This window comes from Rhinopithecus bieti, unplaced genomic scaffold (assembly GCF_001698545.2).
Source record: "Rhinopithecus bieti isolate Rb0 unplaced genomic scaffold, ASM169854v2 scaffold_3875, whole genome shotgun sequence".
Classification (NCBI taxonomy): Eukaryota; Metazoa; Chordata; class Mammalia; order Primates; family Cercopithecidae; genus Rhinopithecus; species Rhinopithecus bieti.
In genome coordinates this window covers 899,890-914,725 of record NW_016804422.1, presented here as the reverse complement: position 1 = coordinate 914,725, position 14,836 = coordinate 899,890, and the positions used below count along the sequence as shown (strand labels likewise).

The 14,836-nt window shown below is 43.7% G+C and overlaps 1 protein-coding gene across 4 annotated transcripts in view; it reads left to right on the top strand.

Annotated features, from left to right (window-relative positions):
• The window catches only part of RBM6 (RNA binding motif protein 6), a 99,349-nt gene that overhangs the window by 23,018 nt on the left and 61,495 nt on the right, over positions 1 to 14,836 (top strand). For 2 of the 4 annotated variants that reach the window (XM_017868029.1, XM_017868030.1), the window contains exon 4: positions 2,304 to 2,377. The exons of 1 other annotated variant lie outside the window; for it this stretch is intronic. In XM_017868029.1, the coding sequence (XP_017723518.1) occupies positions 2,304 to 2,377 (74 nt within the window). Of the gene's footprint in view, positions 1 to 2,303; positions 2,378 to 14,836 lie in introns of those variants that run through there. One more of the 4 variants, XM_017868032.1, reaches the window with a different exon arrangement.

Sequence of the window (14,836 nt, the reverse complement as noted above, 5' to 3'; positions counted from 1 at the left end):
TTTTTTTTTTTTTTTTTTTTGTAAACGTTTTAGGCAGTATAGTTAAACCTTAAATTTCTGTTCTTGTTTGATAGCTAAAGTTTCAGTCAGAATAAATTTAGTGTTGGGCTTGTGAATATAATATTAAATCTGAAGTATGTTGTCAACATACAGTATTGCAGGGTTGATGTCTAGAAATGCTATATTAGATTCTCATAATGTTTTCTGTATCTTTTTATTCCCAGTGTCTACTTGTCCTTTAGCAAAGTATGAACGTTGTCATGAATCTTTTCTCTCTGTCCACAGATTCTGTGTGCTTCTCTGGGCCACAGTAGTTACTTCTTTAAGCACAGAAAGGAAGCTTAGGGCTTTGCCAGTTTTGGTGTTTGTTCCCTATGTTTTCCATCCAGGCAGCTATGGGGAGGGTTGCTTTCCACACATCTGGGTACTCCATTGATATGTTCTGTAGAGGTAATCAACACACTCGAGAGTACACCTGCTTGTTCCGTGGCTAACCCTTTCTGATTGTGGACATGCATTTGAGTGTTTGCAGTGGATATTTGGTGCTAACAGGTGTCTTAGTTCCTTCTGTTATTCTGTAATGTTTCCCAAGAATATTCAGAGTTGCTTATAAAATGCAGAGTGATTTATGTATTAGGAGTTCACTGAGTTTGACCAAGAAGATTCACTTGAAAGGAATTAACAAAACAGTTTCCATTGTTAATAGGATGTGCAAGCTGTTTCTCTGAAGTACTTTTATTTCTTCAGAGTTATTAAGCAGAGGAGACTGATTTTGTGGTAAGTTTGGAGGGGTTAGTTTTAATCCATGTTGGTCAAAGTCGTGAAAGTAGATTAGAAAATCTGTTTCTCATCCTACAGTAGTGCTGAGGTTTCTAGTAGATTGTTTTTCTTCTTCCTAGTCATTTTCTGAAACTCAAAGCAAGGATCAACCCATACCATTGTAATGTTTCATAGTGAGCTTGGAGTAGTTAACAAGTCTAAAATCAAAGTTTATTATTAGTAGTAAAACATTTTAAAGCCATTTATTTCATGTGACAAGGAATCTTAACTCATTTCACCAAATGTGGTATGTTTTTAAACTTATACTTTCTATTGCTCTAGGTTTATTGATCTTTGACACATTGATTCAGTGATACCAGTTTCCTATTGTTATATATACTTTGTGGTCAAAATTATCATAGGGTTTTGTGTTTTTCTTTGCCTGAGTTTTGTTTCTCATCTGAACATCACATCTTTTTCTTGCTGTTCCATTTACACAGTGTCATTCTTAGAGATGAGCTTCTTTATCCTCTGAGGCACTGGAGGAAGCATGGAAGCCACATGGGGAGCATTGCATTGACAAGTGTATTTTTGTAGTCACATGGTGGCAGTATCAGGGAAATTACAGGAACTGGTTAGATTTGAGTTCAGCAACCTATGAATCCCAGGACTTCCCAGTCTAGTGGATCATAGGACCTCAGGTGATCCGCCTGCCTTGGCCTCCCAAAGTGCTGCAAGTGACACTTGCTTAGGAGTAAGGTGAAGGGTATTTTATAGCTCTAATGGTTTGTACAATTCTTAAACATGTATTGATTGCTAACAACTGCTGTCTTTCTCCCAGCTTGCCCCACCACCAGTCTTTGTGCATAAGCACAATTTTGGACACAGTTATTTGTACTTATTTATGCTTTTACACCTTCTTCCTTTTATAAAGATTTTAGCTGGTTTATGACTTGAGTTGAAACAAGGAAAAAAAGAGGAGACCTGAAATGGTCTGTCCCCTGCCAACCAGAAGCCTCCTGTGGTATCCAAACAGAATAGTTGCCTCAGTCTGTCAGCACTTCTGTCTTTGAAGGTGGTTTCTGCTTGAAAAGTGGTGACTATTAGCATAGCCTGGGGATAATTGCTTTTTTTTCTTTCGGGATACTTTTTTTTTTTCCTAGATACTTTCTTGCTCTTGTCGACTTTGTTTTTCTGAAAGATTTAGCCTGTGGTTAAAATGTTTCGGGTCCCCACGTGAACTCTCTGTGGGATTACCCAATTCTGGGGTACCTTCACCAGATCACCAATGCTAAAGAGGGCAAAGGATCTTCTTGGTTAATAGAAAAGACTATTTTGGAATGAATCTCAAAGTCCAGAAACATCGAGATTTTCCTTCAGTACTTTTTTCTATTTGGGGTAGCAACTTTACTTAGTGTAGGGGAGGGACGGGTTAGTTGGGAGGGCTTGTGTTTAAGGGGTTCAGAAACCGGGGATTTAAGTGTGTCTTTTGTGTTTGCAAGGCACTAACACCACTCCCGTCTGTATTTAAATGCTGTCCCCAGGTTACGACTATGGCTATGTCTGCGTGGAGTTTTCACTCTTGGAAGATGCCATCGGATGCATGGAGGCCAACCAGGTTGCTTTATACTTCGGTCAAATGATGCTGGAAGGATATATTTTTTATATATATGGGGAGGGAGGGTTTCAAATGATTTCACTCTGGAAAGGTACAAGAAGTCTATCTTTGGAGCATACTGCATTCCAACCATCGGTTGTGAGGAAAATCTTTAAAAAGGCTGGAAAGCTTTCTCTAGAAAACTTAATGGGCACAGAGTGCATTTTAAAAGCTAGAGCCCAGTTGCTTTTGGACTAGATTCCAAAGACAATAGTTAGAGGGAAAAAAAAAATGACACATCTGGAGTGTTTCCTCTTGGAGTGTGACTGAGATGGTAATCCTGATGCAAAGAATGATCCTTGATTGTCTGTGACCCCAAGGATCTGCCTAGCACAGAAATTCTAGGTCAATAGTTACACCCAGACCTAGGGTGAAGACCTCAGATGGTGATTCCTATGGCATCAGGTCCTGCCTGCAGGGACTACTTCCAAAAGAGAGCTATCAGGGAAGAGAGAGGAGTGGATTGTTGATGTCTATTGCATTCATCATAGTTCTTTGCCAATTGGAGTTGCATACTCAAGTCCTTGGCTGCGTATAGTCAGAGCTGGTGAATCAGAATCTGTACTCACCTTACGTTTGAACTATCTGGAGTGATTCAGCTTGCCACCTAGATTTTTCATCTATGTCTTTAATTGAACCCTGCCTGGTAGTTTTGGGAGGAATTTATAAATGGGTAGAATCCTTGCTGTTATGGTGTTTCCTTGGGGAAAGTTGTTTTCTTTGAGTTGTTGCAGTTCCTCTGTCTGTAAAGAAGGAAAAGAAACTTAGGAATGTAGTTTGATTTTTTTTTTTTTTTTTAATGTATCCACTGCCTATACTTAACAGTGTGAATACAGTGGGCCCAGAATCTTTTTTTTTTTTTTGCTCTTGTTGCCAAGGCTGGATTGCAATGGTGCGATCTCGGCTCACCGCAACCTCCGCCTCCCTGGTTCAAGCGATTCTCCTATCTCAACCTACCGAGTAGCTGGGATTACAGGCATGTGCCACCATGCCTGGCTGATTTTGTATTTTTAGTAGAGATAGGGTTTCTCCACATTGGTCAGGCTGGTCTCAAACTCCCGACCTCAGGTGATCCGCCTGCCTTGGCCTCCCAGAGTGCTGGGATTACAGGCATGAGCCACCGTGCCCAGCCAGGCCCAGAATCTTAAAAGAAGGCTCTGCCAGGGAAGAGTAGTTATTCCATGAGAACTCTTCTCCTTCTATAGCCTGATGCTTTGTTCAGCTTTGTTTAACTCAGTGTGGCTCATTATATGTACTTTTCTCTTCTTGGCCAAGTTCTCTTATGGGTATGGAGATGACATGCTCTAAATGCTTTGGGAGCAAGCACTCATTAGAGAAGACTTTTGATGTATCCTTACCTTGTTAGTAGTTTAAGCTTATCAGATCCTTAGAGAATTACGGGCTTAGGACCATATACCCTAGACTTAAGAGGGTTCTCATTGACCATTTGTTGAGTGTCCATCACTGAATCACTTACCAAATACAGTTGACACTCTGTCCACAGGTTCCACACCCATAGATTCAACCAAATGCTGATTGAACATATTCAGGAAAAAGATACATTAACAATACAACAATAAAAAATAATACAGGCCAGGAGTGGTAGCTTACCTCTGTAATCCCAACATTTTGGGAGGCCCAGGTGGGAGGATTGCTTGAGGCCAGGAGTTTGAGACCAGCCTGGGCAACATAGGGAGACTCCATCGCTACAAAAAATAAAAGTGAAAAATGTAGCCAAGTGTGGTGGCGTGAACCTGTAGTCCTATCAACTTGGGAGGCTAAAATGAGAGGATTACTTGAGCCCTGATTGAGACTGCAGTGAGCTGTGATCACTCTGCTGTACTCTAGCCTGGGGTGACAGAGTGAGACCCCATCTCAAAAAACAAACAAAAAAGTACAGTTAACTATTTATGTAGTCTTTATTAGGTATTAGATATTATAAGTAATTTAGAGATGGTTTAAAGTGTATTGGAGGATGTGTGTAGGTTGTATGCAAATACCATATGATTATATATAAGGGACTTGAGCATCCTCAGATTTTTGTGTCCTTGTGGGTCCTGGAACCAATCCCCCATGGACACCAAGGGACAACTGTACTAATCATGTGTCAGAAACTGCTACATGCCAATTTTGGAGAGAAGAAAAAAGCTTCCAATCTGTGTGCTTACGATGGATCCTATTCTGACAATCTGTCCAATTTTGAGAACACTCATTAATTCATAAGCAACTTGTTCTTATCAGTGAATGGTGATTAAGTCCTTTGCCTCTGTACTAAGTACTCAATGTAATAACTGATAGCTGAATGCTGTAAAGAAAACAAAGCAGGGTGTCAGGAGAATGCATCATGGTGGCAATTTTAGAGGGGTGGTTAGGGAAACTTCTTGAGGAGTGACATACATTTGAGTTGTGACTCATGGTGAATAATGTATCCAGAACACTTACTATAGTACCCTGCACTTGGTACCATTTGAATTAATTTGAAATTCAATGTCCTTCTTTCTTTCTCTTACCCTCTTCCACATGTCAAGTAATCTCCAATTATAAATTGTGTGTGTGTGTGAGACGGAGTCCATCCAGGCTGGGGTGCAGTGGTGTAATCTCAGCTCACTGCAATCTTAACCGCCCGGGTTCCGGAGATCCTGCTGTCTCAGCCTCCCCAGTAGCTGGGACTACAGGTGTACGCCACCACGCTTGGGTAAATTTTTTTTTCTTTTTTTTTGAAATGGAGTCTCGCTCTGTTGCCCAGGCTGGAGTGCAATGGCACGATCTCAGCTCATTGCAACCACTACTGGGTTCAAGTGATTCTCCTGCCCCAGCCTCTTGAGTAGCTGGGATTACAGATGTCTGCCACCACATCTGGCTAATTTTTGTATTTTTAGTAGAGACGGGGTTTCACCATGTTGGCCAGACTGGTCTCAAACTCCTGACCTCAGGTGATCCACCTGCCTTGGCCTCCCAAAGTGCTGGGATTACAGGCGGTGAGCTACCATGTCCTGCCAATTTTTGTATTATTAGTAGAGATGGGGTTTCACCATGTTGGCCAGGCTGGTCTTGAACTCCAGACCTTAGGTGATCTGCCCACCTTGGGCTCCCAAAGTGCTGGGATGACAGGCATGAGCCCCCGTGCCTGGCCTCCAATTATAATTCTAAGAAAATAAATTTATTTTTATATCTGAAGTTTATTAAAACTAATTCTTTAAGGAAATGGATGTGGATTAAGCTCCTTATGACATAGTAAACAATCTTATGAGAGACATAAGAATGTGAGGCTGGCCGGGCGCAGTGGCTCAAGCCTGTAATCCCAGCGCTTTGGGAGGCTGAGATGGGCGGATCACAAGGTCAGGAGATCGAGACCATCCTGGCTAACATGGTGAAACCCCATCTCTACTAAAAAATACAAAAAACTAGCCGGACGAGGTGGCAGGCTCGTATAGTCCCAGCTACTCGGGAGGCTGAGGCAGGAGAATGGCGTAAACCTGGGAGGCGGAGCTTGCAGTGAGCTGAGATCCAGCCACTGCAGTCCAGCCTGAGCGACAGAGTGAGACTCCGTCTCAAAAAAAAAAAAAAAAAAGAATGTGAGGGAAGAAGTCCTGACTCCTCAGGGTGAATAAAGTAAATACTTTGGGAGGCTGAGGCGGGCAGATCCCGAGGTCAGGAGATCGAGACCATCCTGACCAACAAGATGAAACCCTGTCTCTACTAAAATACAAAAAAATTAGCCAGGCGTGGTGGCATGCGCCTGTAGTCCCAGCTACTCAGGAGGCTGGGGCAGGATAATCTCTTGAATCCAGGAGGTGGAGGTTGCAGTGAGCCAAGATCACGCCACTGCACTCCAGCCTGCTGACAGAGCAAGACTCCATCTCAAAAAAAACCAATAAAATTAAATAAATAAATAAATAAATAAATAAATAAATAAATAAAGCAAATATCTGTAGATAAAATGTGTTTGTAGGCCGGACACTGACTCAAGCTTCTAATCCCACCACTTTGGGAGATTGAGGCAGGAGGACCACTTGAGCTCAAGAGTTTGAAATGAGCATGGGGCAAATAGTAAGACCCTGTCTAAATTAAAAAAAAAAAAGAAGTCTCTGTCTATCCTTTCCCCCAGTTTTACTTACAGACCAAATTGGTACAGATTCTGAGTCACCACGGTCTGCTTGGCAACTCTTAGAGCCTGAGTGTGTGTGTGCCCCTGAGAAGGTTACTCCAAAGTACTTTGAGTTGAGTTTTTTGTAACTCTTTGCTATCCTGACACTTGATGTGAAATGTCTTTTATTTCATTGGCGGGTACTTGTAGGCCTAGGGGATGGAAATAAAGGAACTTTCTGCTAGCTTGCTTTGTCAAATATTGTTGGGTATGTGTGCCTTCCTGAAGTTGCTCAAGATGATAACCAAGGTCCCTCTAGCCTTTTCCCAGTGCCTATATCAAGCTGTCAAACAGTAGAATGCTCTGCAGCAGTACTGAGCTTTGTGGTTGTGGTGACCCACCAGGGTATCACTTAGGCAGCAGCTGTCTGTCTGGGGAAATAATTTCCAACAGGTATGAATGTATGAATCTGTTAGCCTATACCATCACCATTTCCATCTAGGAGAAGGGGGCAGCCAGCAAACACTGTCATGCAGAGCCCTTCATTCCACCCTTCCTGCAAAGTGTATTTCTAGCCCTGTCATATGCCCTTGGCTTTCTTTGTTGTCAAGTCTCTGGGAGATTGAGGGTACGTATTATCTCCTGCTTTGTGTGCCATTGCACTGGGACTTGGGGATGGGAGTAAGAAGTATTGTGTTAAAATGTTAATCCCTTTCAGTGGTTGCCCAGTTGTGAGTACTAGCCCTCTCAGACTGTTGGCATTTGATGTGCAGGAATTAGCATTTTATTTTCTCAAATATGCTGGTGTGATGCTTGTTGTCTGTTCTTATTTGGCCAAATTAGTCACTAAAGTGCCCTTATAGAAGATAACTCTGGGAGAGGTATTTATTTCTCTGAATTTTTTTTTTTTTTTTTTTTTTTTTTTTTTGAGACATGAGTCTCGCTTTATCGCACCAGGCTGGAGTGCATTGGCGGATCTCGTTTCACTGCAAGCTCCACCTCCCGGGTCGCACGCCGATTCTCCTGCCTCAGCCTCCGATAGCTGGGACTACAGGTGTCCCGCTGCCACGCCCGGCCTAAAGTTTTGTATTTTTAGTAGAGACGGGGGTTCACCATTTAGCCAGGAGGTCTCGATCTCGCTGACCGCGTGATCCCGTCCTCGCCCTGCCTCGGCCCCCCAAAGTGCTGGGATTAACAGGCTTGAGCCACTGCGCTCACCGGCCTATTTCTCTGAAATTTTTATTCTCCTTTCTTTCCTTCCCTTTCCCTTTTTCTTTTCCCTTCCCTTCCCTTCCCTTCCCTTCCCTCCCCTCCCCTCCCCTTCCCTTCCTTTTCTTTTTTTCTCCTTTTTCTCTTCTCCTTTCGTTTCCTGTCCTGTCCTATCTTTTTTTCTTTTTTCTTTTCTTATCTTATTGGAGACAAGGTCTCCCTCTGTCACCCAGGCTGGAGTGTAGTGGTGTGATCATGGCTCACTGCAGCTTCAATCTACTGTGCTGAAGTGATCCTCCCAACTCAGTTCTCTTTAGTAGCTGGAACTACCACCACCACACCTGGCTAATTTTTGTTGTTGTTGTTGTTGTTGTTTTGTAGAGACAGGGTTTTGCCACATTCCCAAGGCTGGTCTTGAACTCCTGGACTCAAGCAATTTACCCATCTCGGCCTCCCAAAGCACTGGGATTCCAGGTGTGAGCCACTATGCCTGGCCTATTTTTAAATTTTTATTTTTTGGAGACTTAGGGTTCTATTTTGTTGCTCAGGCTGGAGTGCAGTGGTGTGATGAGAGCTCGTTGCAGCTTTAAACTCCTGGGCTTAAGCAATCCTCTCACCTCAGCCTTCTGAGTAGCTGGACTACAGGCGCCTGCCACCATGTTCGACTAATTAAAGAAAAAAATCTGTTCATAAAGATGGGGTCTTTCTGTGTTACCCAGGCTGCTTTTGAACTCCTTGCCTCAAGTGATCCTCCCACGTGGACCTCCCAAAGTGCTGGGATTATAAGCATGAGCCAGTGCGCCCAGCCTTACTCACCTTTTTGTATAACACTAGTGGTCTTTCTAAAGTGCAAAGAAAAGGGTTCTGTTATCATCTGATGTGAAAATTCCTTTAAGCATTGACTTTTTCTGGTGTGAGGAATGAAGGCTATGGAATACATGAAGTTTTATGAAATAGTGTTTTTGTGTGTTTGTGTCAACAAAATTAAGAGATTTTGGGTTATTGAAAATACAAGAGTATTTTTGAAGGTATGTGTAGGAAGCCAAATCTCAAATGTGGTCTGTCCTTGTGATTAAAATTAGAGCAATGGGGAAGCCAGGTGTGATGGCTCACACCTGTATTCCCAGCACTTTTGGAGGCTATGGCAGGAGGATCACTTGAGCCCAGGAGTTGAGTCCAGGCCTGGGTAACATAGCGAGACCTCGTCTCTACAAAACATTGTTAAAAATTAGCTGGGTGTGGTGGCACATGCCTATTGTCCCAGCTATTTGGAAGGCTGAAGTGGTAGGATCGCTTGAGCCTGGGAGGTCAAATCTACAGTGAGCCGTGATTGTGCCACTGCACTCCAACCTGGATGACAGAATGAGAGATAGTGCCTCAAAAAAAAAAAAAGCAACAGAGAAAGCTTGTGTTTTTAGTGATGAGAATGCTATTTGTGAGGCCATTATGGAAAAAATTGGTGAGGAACATAGTTCGTTGGAAACTTAAGTTGGTAGTAAAGACATAATACTATCTGAAACACTTTAGTACTTAAATTGTGTGCGTTCCAAGCAACAAAACCAATCTGTAGGTTGAGGGTTGTAGTGTTACCTAAACAACTGTCACCCCAAAAACACTTCATTGAGGAGTATCCGGCTTCCTAGCCAGAGCTCAACTGTATAACTTATGGCTTGAATCATGCCATTCTTCCTGGAAACTTCAATTTCAGTACTTTTTCCTGATCACCCTCAGTAGAGTAGTAGTAGAAACACGGGGAACTGCATTCTAAAATGAGTGTATAGGTTCATATCCTAACTAGAAAAAAATTAAAACAATTAATGTGTACAAACCAAGGATTATTGAAGAGTCTTGCTCTCAAGAGAGTTGGGGTATTCAAGAAAATTAAAAGTGAATTTAGGCCGGGCATGGTGGTTCACATCTGTAATCCTAGCACTCTCAGCTACTTGGGAGGCTGAGGCAGGAGAATGGCGTGAACCCCGGGAGGCGAAGCTTACAGTGAGCCAAGATCATGCCACTGTACTCCACCCTGGAGAACAAAGCGAGACTCCATCTCAAAAAAAAAAAGTGAATTTAAGGATTGATGATTTGATTACACATTTTGGCTGTGTAACCAAGGTACACTGATTGATACCTTTTTTTTTTTTTTGAGATGGAGTCTCGCTGTGTCGCCCAGGCTGTAGCACAGAGGTGCTCGCTGCAACCTCTGCCTCCTGGGTTCAAGCGATTCTCCTGCCTTAGCCTCCCGAGTAGCTGGGATTACAGGCATGTGTCACCATGCCTGGCTAATTTTTGTATTTTCAGTAGAAATGGAGTTTCACCATGTTGGCCAGGCTGGTCTTGAACTCCTGACCTCAGGTGATCCACCCGTCTTGGCCTCCCAGAGTGCTGGGATTACACATGTGAGAGCCACTGTGCCCAGCCCAGTGATTGAGACTCAACGACTGGAAGCAGTATAATGTAGCAGTATAACATAATATTCTGGAAGCAGACTACTGGGGGTTGCATTTCCGCTCCATCACTTTCTAAGGTGTATTTGAACAAGTGGCTTAACCTCTCTGTGTTTTAATGTACTCTCACATACGTCTAGGGATTAAATAAGTTAATGCATGTAAGGTGATTAGAACTGGGGCTGGCACAGAGTGAACATTGAGTGTGTCTTTGTTGTTCTCACAACAACTTCTCATCTGAAACAAAGTCTTAAGTTATGGCAGCTCTGGTCTTGGCTTAATGGAGTATATGGCAAAAAGGATTTGGTGGCAGTGCCTAGGAGGATTTTTTTTTTTCTTTTCCCCATCAGCAGTACTTCTCATTTAGCCTGTTGATTGATACTGATTATCAGGGGACTCCTTCCAGGCTCCCCTAGTTGGAGGTTTTTTTTTTTTTTTTTTTCCTTTTCTGTTTTTGAGACAGGGTCTCATTCTGTCTCCTAGGCTGGAGTACAGTGGTACGATTTCAGCTCACTGCAACCTCCGTTTCTGGGGCTCAAGCCACTCTCATGCCTCAGCCTCCCGAGTAGCTGTGGCTATAGATGCGTGCCTGGCTAATTTTTGTATTTTTGTAGCACAGGGTTTTGCCATTTGGAAGGCTGAAGTGGGAGGATCGCTTGAGCCTGGGAGGTCAAATCTACAGTGAGCCATGACTGTGCCACTGCACTCCAACCTGGATGACAGAATGAGAGATAGTGCCTCAAAAAAAAAAAAAAAAAAAAACAACAGAGAAAACTTATGTTTTTAGTGATGAGAATGCTATTTGTGAGGCCATGATGGAAAAACTTGGTGAAGAACCTAGTTTGTTGGAAACTTAGGTTGGTAGTAAAGACATAATACTATCTGAAACACTTTAGTACTTAAATTGTGTGCATTCCAAGCAACAAAACCAATAATCTGTAGGTTGAAGGTAGGCTGGTCTTGAACTCCTGAGGTCAAAGTGATCCACCTACCTCAGCCTCTCAAAGTGCTGGGATTACAGGAGTGAGCTCCCATGTCCAGACCTTAGTAAGAGTTTCTGCTGCCCTAGCCTTCAAGACAGAATCTTAATTTTTTCTTTTTCTTTTGAGACGGAGTCTGGCTCTGTTGCCCAGGCTGGAGTGCAGTGACACGATCTCGGCTCACTGCAATCTCCACCTCCCGGGTTCACACCATTCTCCTGCCTCAGCCTCCCGAGTAGCTGGAACTACAGGCACTCGCCACCATGCCCGGCTAATTTTTTTGTATTTTTAGTAGAGACGGGGTTTCCCCATGTTAGCGAGGGTGGTCTAGATCTCCTGACCTCGTGATCTGCCCGCCTCGGCCTCCCAAAGTGCTGGGATTACAGGCGTGAGCCACCACCCCCAGCCATGAGAATCTTAAATTTTCTAAAGAGAAAGAGCAGGAGACAGACAGTACCACATGGAGTATGGTTAGGCCGTGTAGGAAATCTAGCCTGTAGCTTTAAAATCCTATGTTCTAAATTAGCTGGGTATGGTGGTGCCCACCTGTAGTCCTAGCTACTCCGGAGGCTGAGGTAGGAGGATTGATTGTGCCCAGGATTTCAAGGTTGCAGTGAGCTGCGATGGTGCCACTGCACTCCAGCCTGGGCAACGGAGTGAGATGCTATCTGTCAAAGCAAAACACCCTAAGCTCTGATAACCAGCCCATTATTTGCCACATCTCAGGCTCTTTAATTATGAGAGGTACTCTAAACTGGATTCATTTTAATTCCTTCAAATTTGAAAAATAAACATTTACCATTTGGCAGATTTTTTTTTTTTTTTTTTTGAGACGGAGTCTCGCTCTGTCACACAGGCTGGAGTGCAGTGGCCGGATCTTGGCTCACTGCAAGCCCCGCCTCCCGGGGTTACGCCATTCTCCTGCCTCAGCCTCCCGAGTAGCTGGGATTACAGGCGCCTGCCACCTCGCCCGGCTAGTTTTTTGCATTTTTTAATAGAGACGGGGTTTCACCGTGTTAGCCAGGATGGTCTCGATCTCCTGACCTCGTGATCCGCCCGTCTCGGCCTCCCAAAGTGCTGGGATTGCAGGCTTGAGCCACCGATCATTTGGCAGTTTTAAGGGAACCTTTTAATATGTGTCCTATAATGGGTTTATAATTATTTTTGTCACAAATCATGGTTTATTTCTATGGATTAAAGTAGTTAAGTTCTTAATTTGTTCTAAATTAGAAATATACCTGTATATTTTAACCTCGTGCTTCTGTGTTATCACATCTCATTGGCTCAGGGGTCATACAAAGGCGTAGTTCAGTTTGTGATCTTGATTATAACTTTGGTTTATGACCTTTTGTACTTTCAGATGGTATAGGGTTTATAGCACAGAAAGATTTAGAATTTCAGCCTCATTACCTCCTGACTCTTTTGTAACTGTTTTTTGTTTTGTTTTGTTTTTCTTTTTTGAGGCGGATCTTGCTCTGTTGCCCAGGCTGGAGTGCAGTGGTGTGATCTGGGCTTACTGCAACCTCCATCTCCTGGGTTCAAGCGATTCTCCTGCCTCAGCCTCCCGAGTAGCTGGGATTACGGGCATGCCCCACCACACCCAGCTAATTTTTGTATTTTAGTAGAGATGGGATTTCACCATGTTGGCCAGGCTGGACTTGAACTCCTGACCTTAGGTGATCTGCCCACCTTGGCCTTTCAAAGTTTTGGGATTACAGGTGTGAGCCACTGTGCCTGGCCTCTCTTTTGTAACTTCTGAACCTCAGTTTTCTCATCTGTAAAATGAGAGGATAATTATAATACCACCCATAGTGCAGTTGTGAGGTTAGAGTATGTATTATTTGTAAAATGATCAGTATGATAACTGGCATGTGGTAAGTGCTCTGTAGTAAAGGGTGATTCTTAACACTGGACTCTGCTTGGTTGTACCAACTCCTCTTTTTCCTTGGCTCCTTATCCACCTCTTGGGATTCAGAGTTGGCTGAAAGTGGCAGGCATTGCTGCTTTGGGTGGCAGCTTGATTTTAGACAGCCAGTTCACATAGTGCTTTTGTTCAGGACGTCTCGGAATTTCTAGATAGCAAGAGAGTTGGGGTAGCACCTGTCGTAAAGTGTCTTAAGGAACGAGTACGCAAGCATTCAGCCATTTGAGGGCAGAAGACCATGACCATACCTGCCTTCCTACAGTAAACAGCCTGTTGTTTTTGCAGGTAGCATTGCAGGTAGTTCTTTTATCAGAAAATTCTTGTAGGCTGCAGGTGACATTGAGTGTTATTAGGCATCTTCTTCATTCAAGTTGAACCTTGAGGTTACAGTATATCTTTATGTCACCTTTTCCACAGGTGTTTAAGTGTTGTCATTCATCCTCTAGTGCATAGATTTTATATGCATATTTCTTGTTAAGTGTGTTGATGAACTGATAATTAGTTTTTCTAGAATAATATTTATTTTATATTTTATTTTATTGAGGCAGAGTCTTGCTCTGTCACCCAAGCTGGAGTGCAGTGGCATAATCATGGCTCATTGCAGCCTCAACCTCCTGGGCTCAAGCCATCCTCCCCACCTCAGCCTTCTGAATAGCTGGGACTAAGGGTGTGTGCCGCCACACCTGGCTAATTTTGAGGGGGTGGAGGGGTGGTAGAGATGAGATCTTACTCTGTTGTCTAGGCTAGCCTTTTGATCCTGGACTCAAGCAGTACTGCCTCAGACTCACAAAGTGCTGGAATTACAGGTGTGAGCCAGTGTACCCAGGCTAGAATAATTATTTTTTGTTTTTATTTATTTATTTATTGAGACAGTTTTGCTCTTGTTACCCAGGCTGGAGTGCAGTGGTGCAGTCTTGGCTCACTGCAACCTCCGCCTCCTGAGTTTAAGTGATTCTCCTGCCTCCGCCTCCCAAGTAGCTGGAATTACAGGCATGCCATCACACCTGGCTAATTTTTGTATTTTTAGTAGCGACAAGGGTTTCACCCTGTTGGCCAGGCTGCTCTTGAACTCCTGACCTCAGGTGATCCACCTGCCTCAGCCTCCCAAAGTGCTGAGATTACAGGCATGAGCGATGGTGCCCAGCCAGAATAATTAGTTTTAATCTCACATGGTGAGATTTGTGATGCCAATTTTGTGTACTAATGATGTATATATTACCAAAATCTGTGGTCAAGTGAAATTTGTGATTAATCTTTGTAAATGCTATTTCCAAAGGAAAACATGTAGGAGAAAAGGTGATGTATCACAGAATGTAGAGTAGTGGTTACTGAGCACAAGGGTGGCAGGGGAGTTAGGGGGGTGGCAGGAGAGGATAGAGAATGATAACTGATTGATACAGGGACTCTTTTTTGGGATGAGAAAAATATTCTAGAATTAAATAGTGATGGTGGTTGATCAAGCTTGTGCATGTACTAAAAGACATTAAATTGCGCCGGGCGCGGTGGCTCAAGCCTGTAATCCCAGCACTTTGGGAGGCCGAGGCGGGCGGATCACGAGGTCAGGAGATCGAGACCATCCTGGCTAACACGGTGAAACCCCGTCTCTACTAAAAAATACAAAAAAACTAGCCGGGCGAGGTGGTGGGCGCCTGTAGTCCCAGCTACTGGGGAGGCTGAGGCAGGAGAATGGCGTAAACCCGGGAGACGGAGCTGGTAGTGGGCGGAGAGCCGCCCACTGCACCCCTGCGTGGGCGACAGAGCAAGACACCGGAT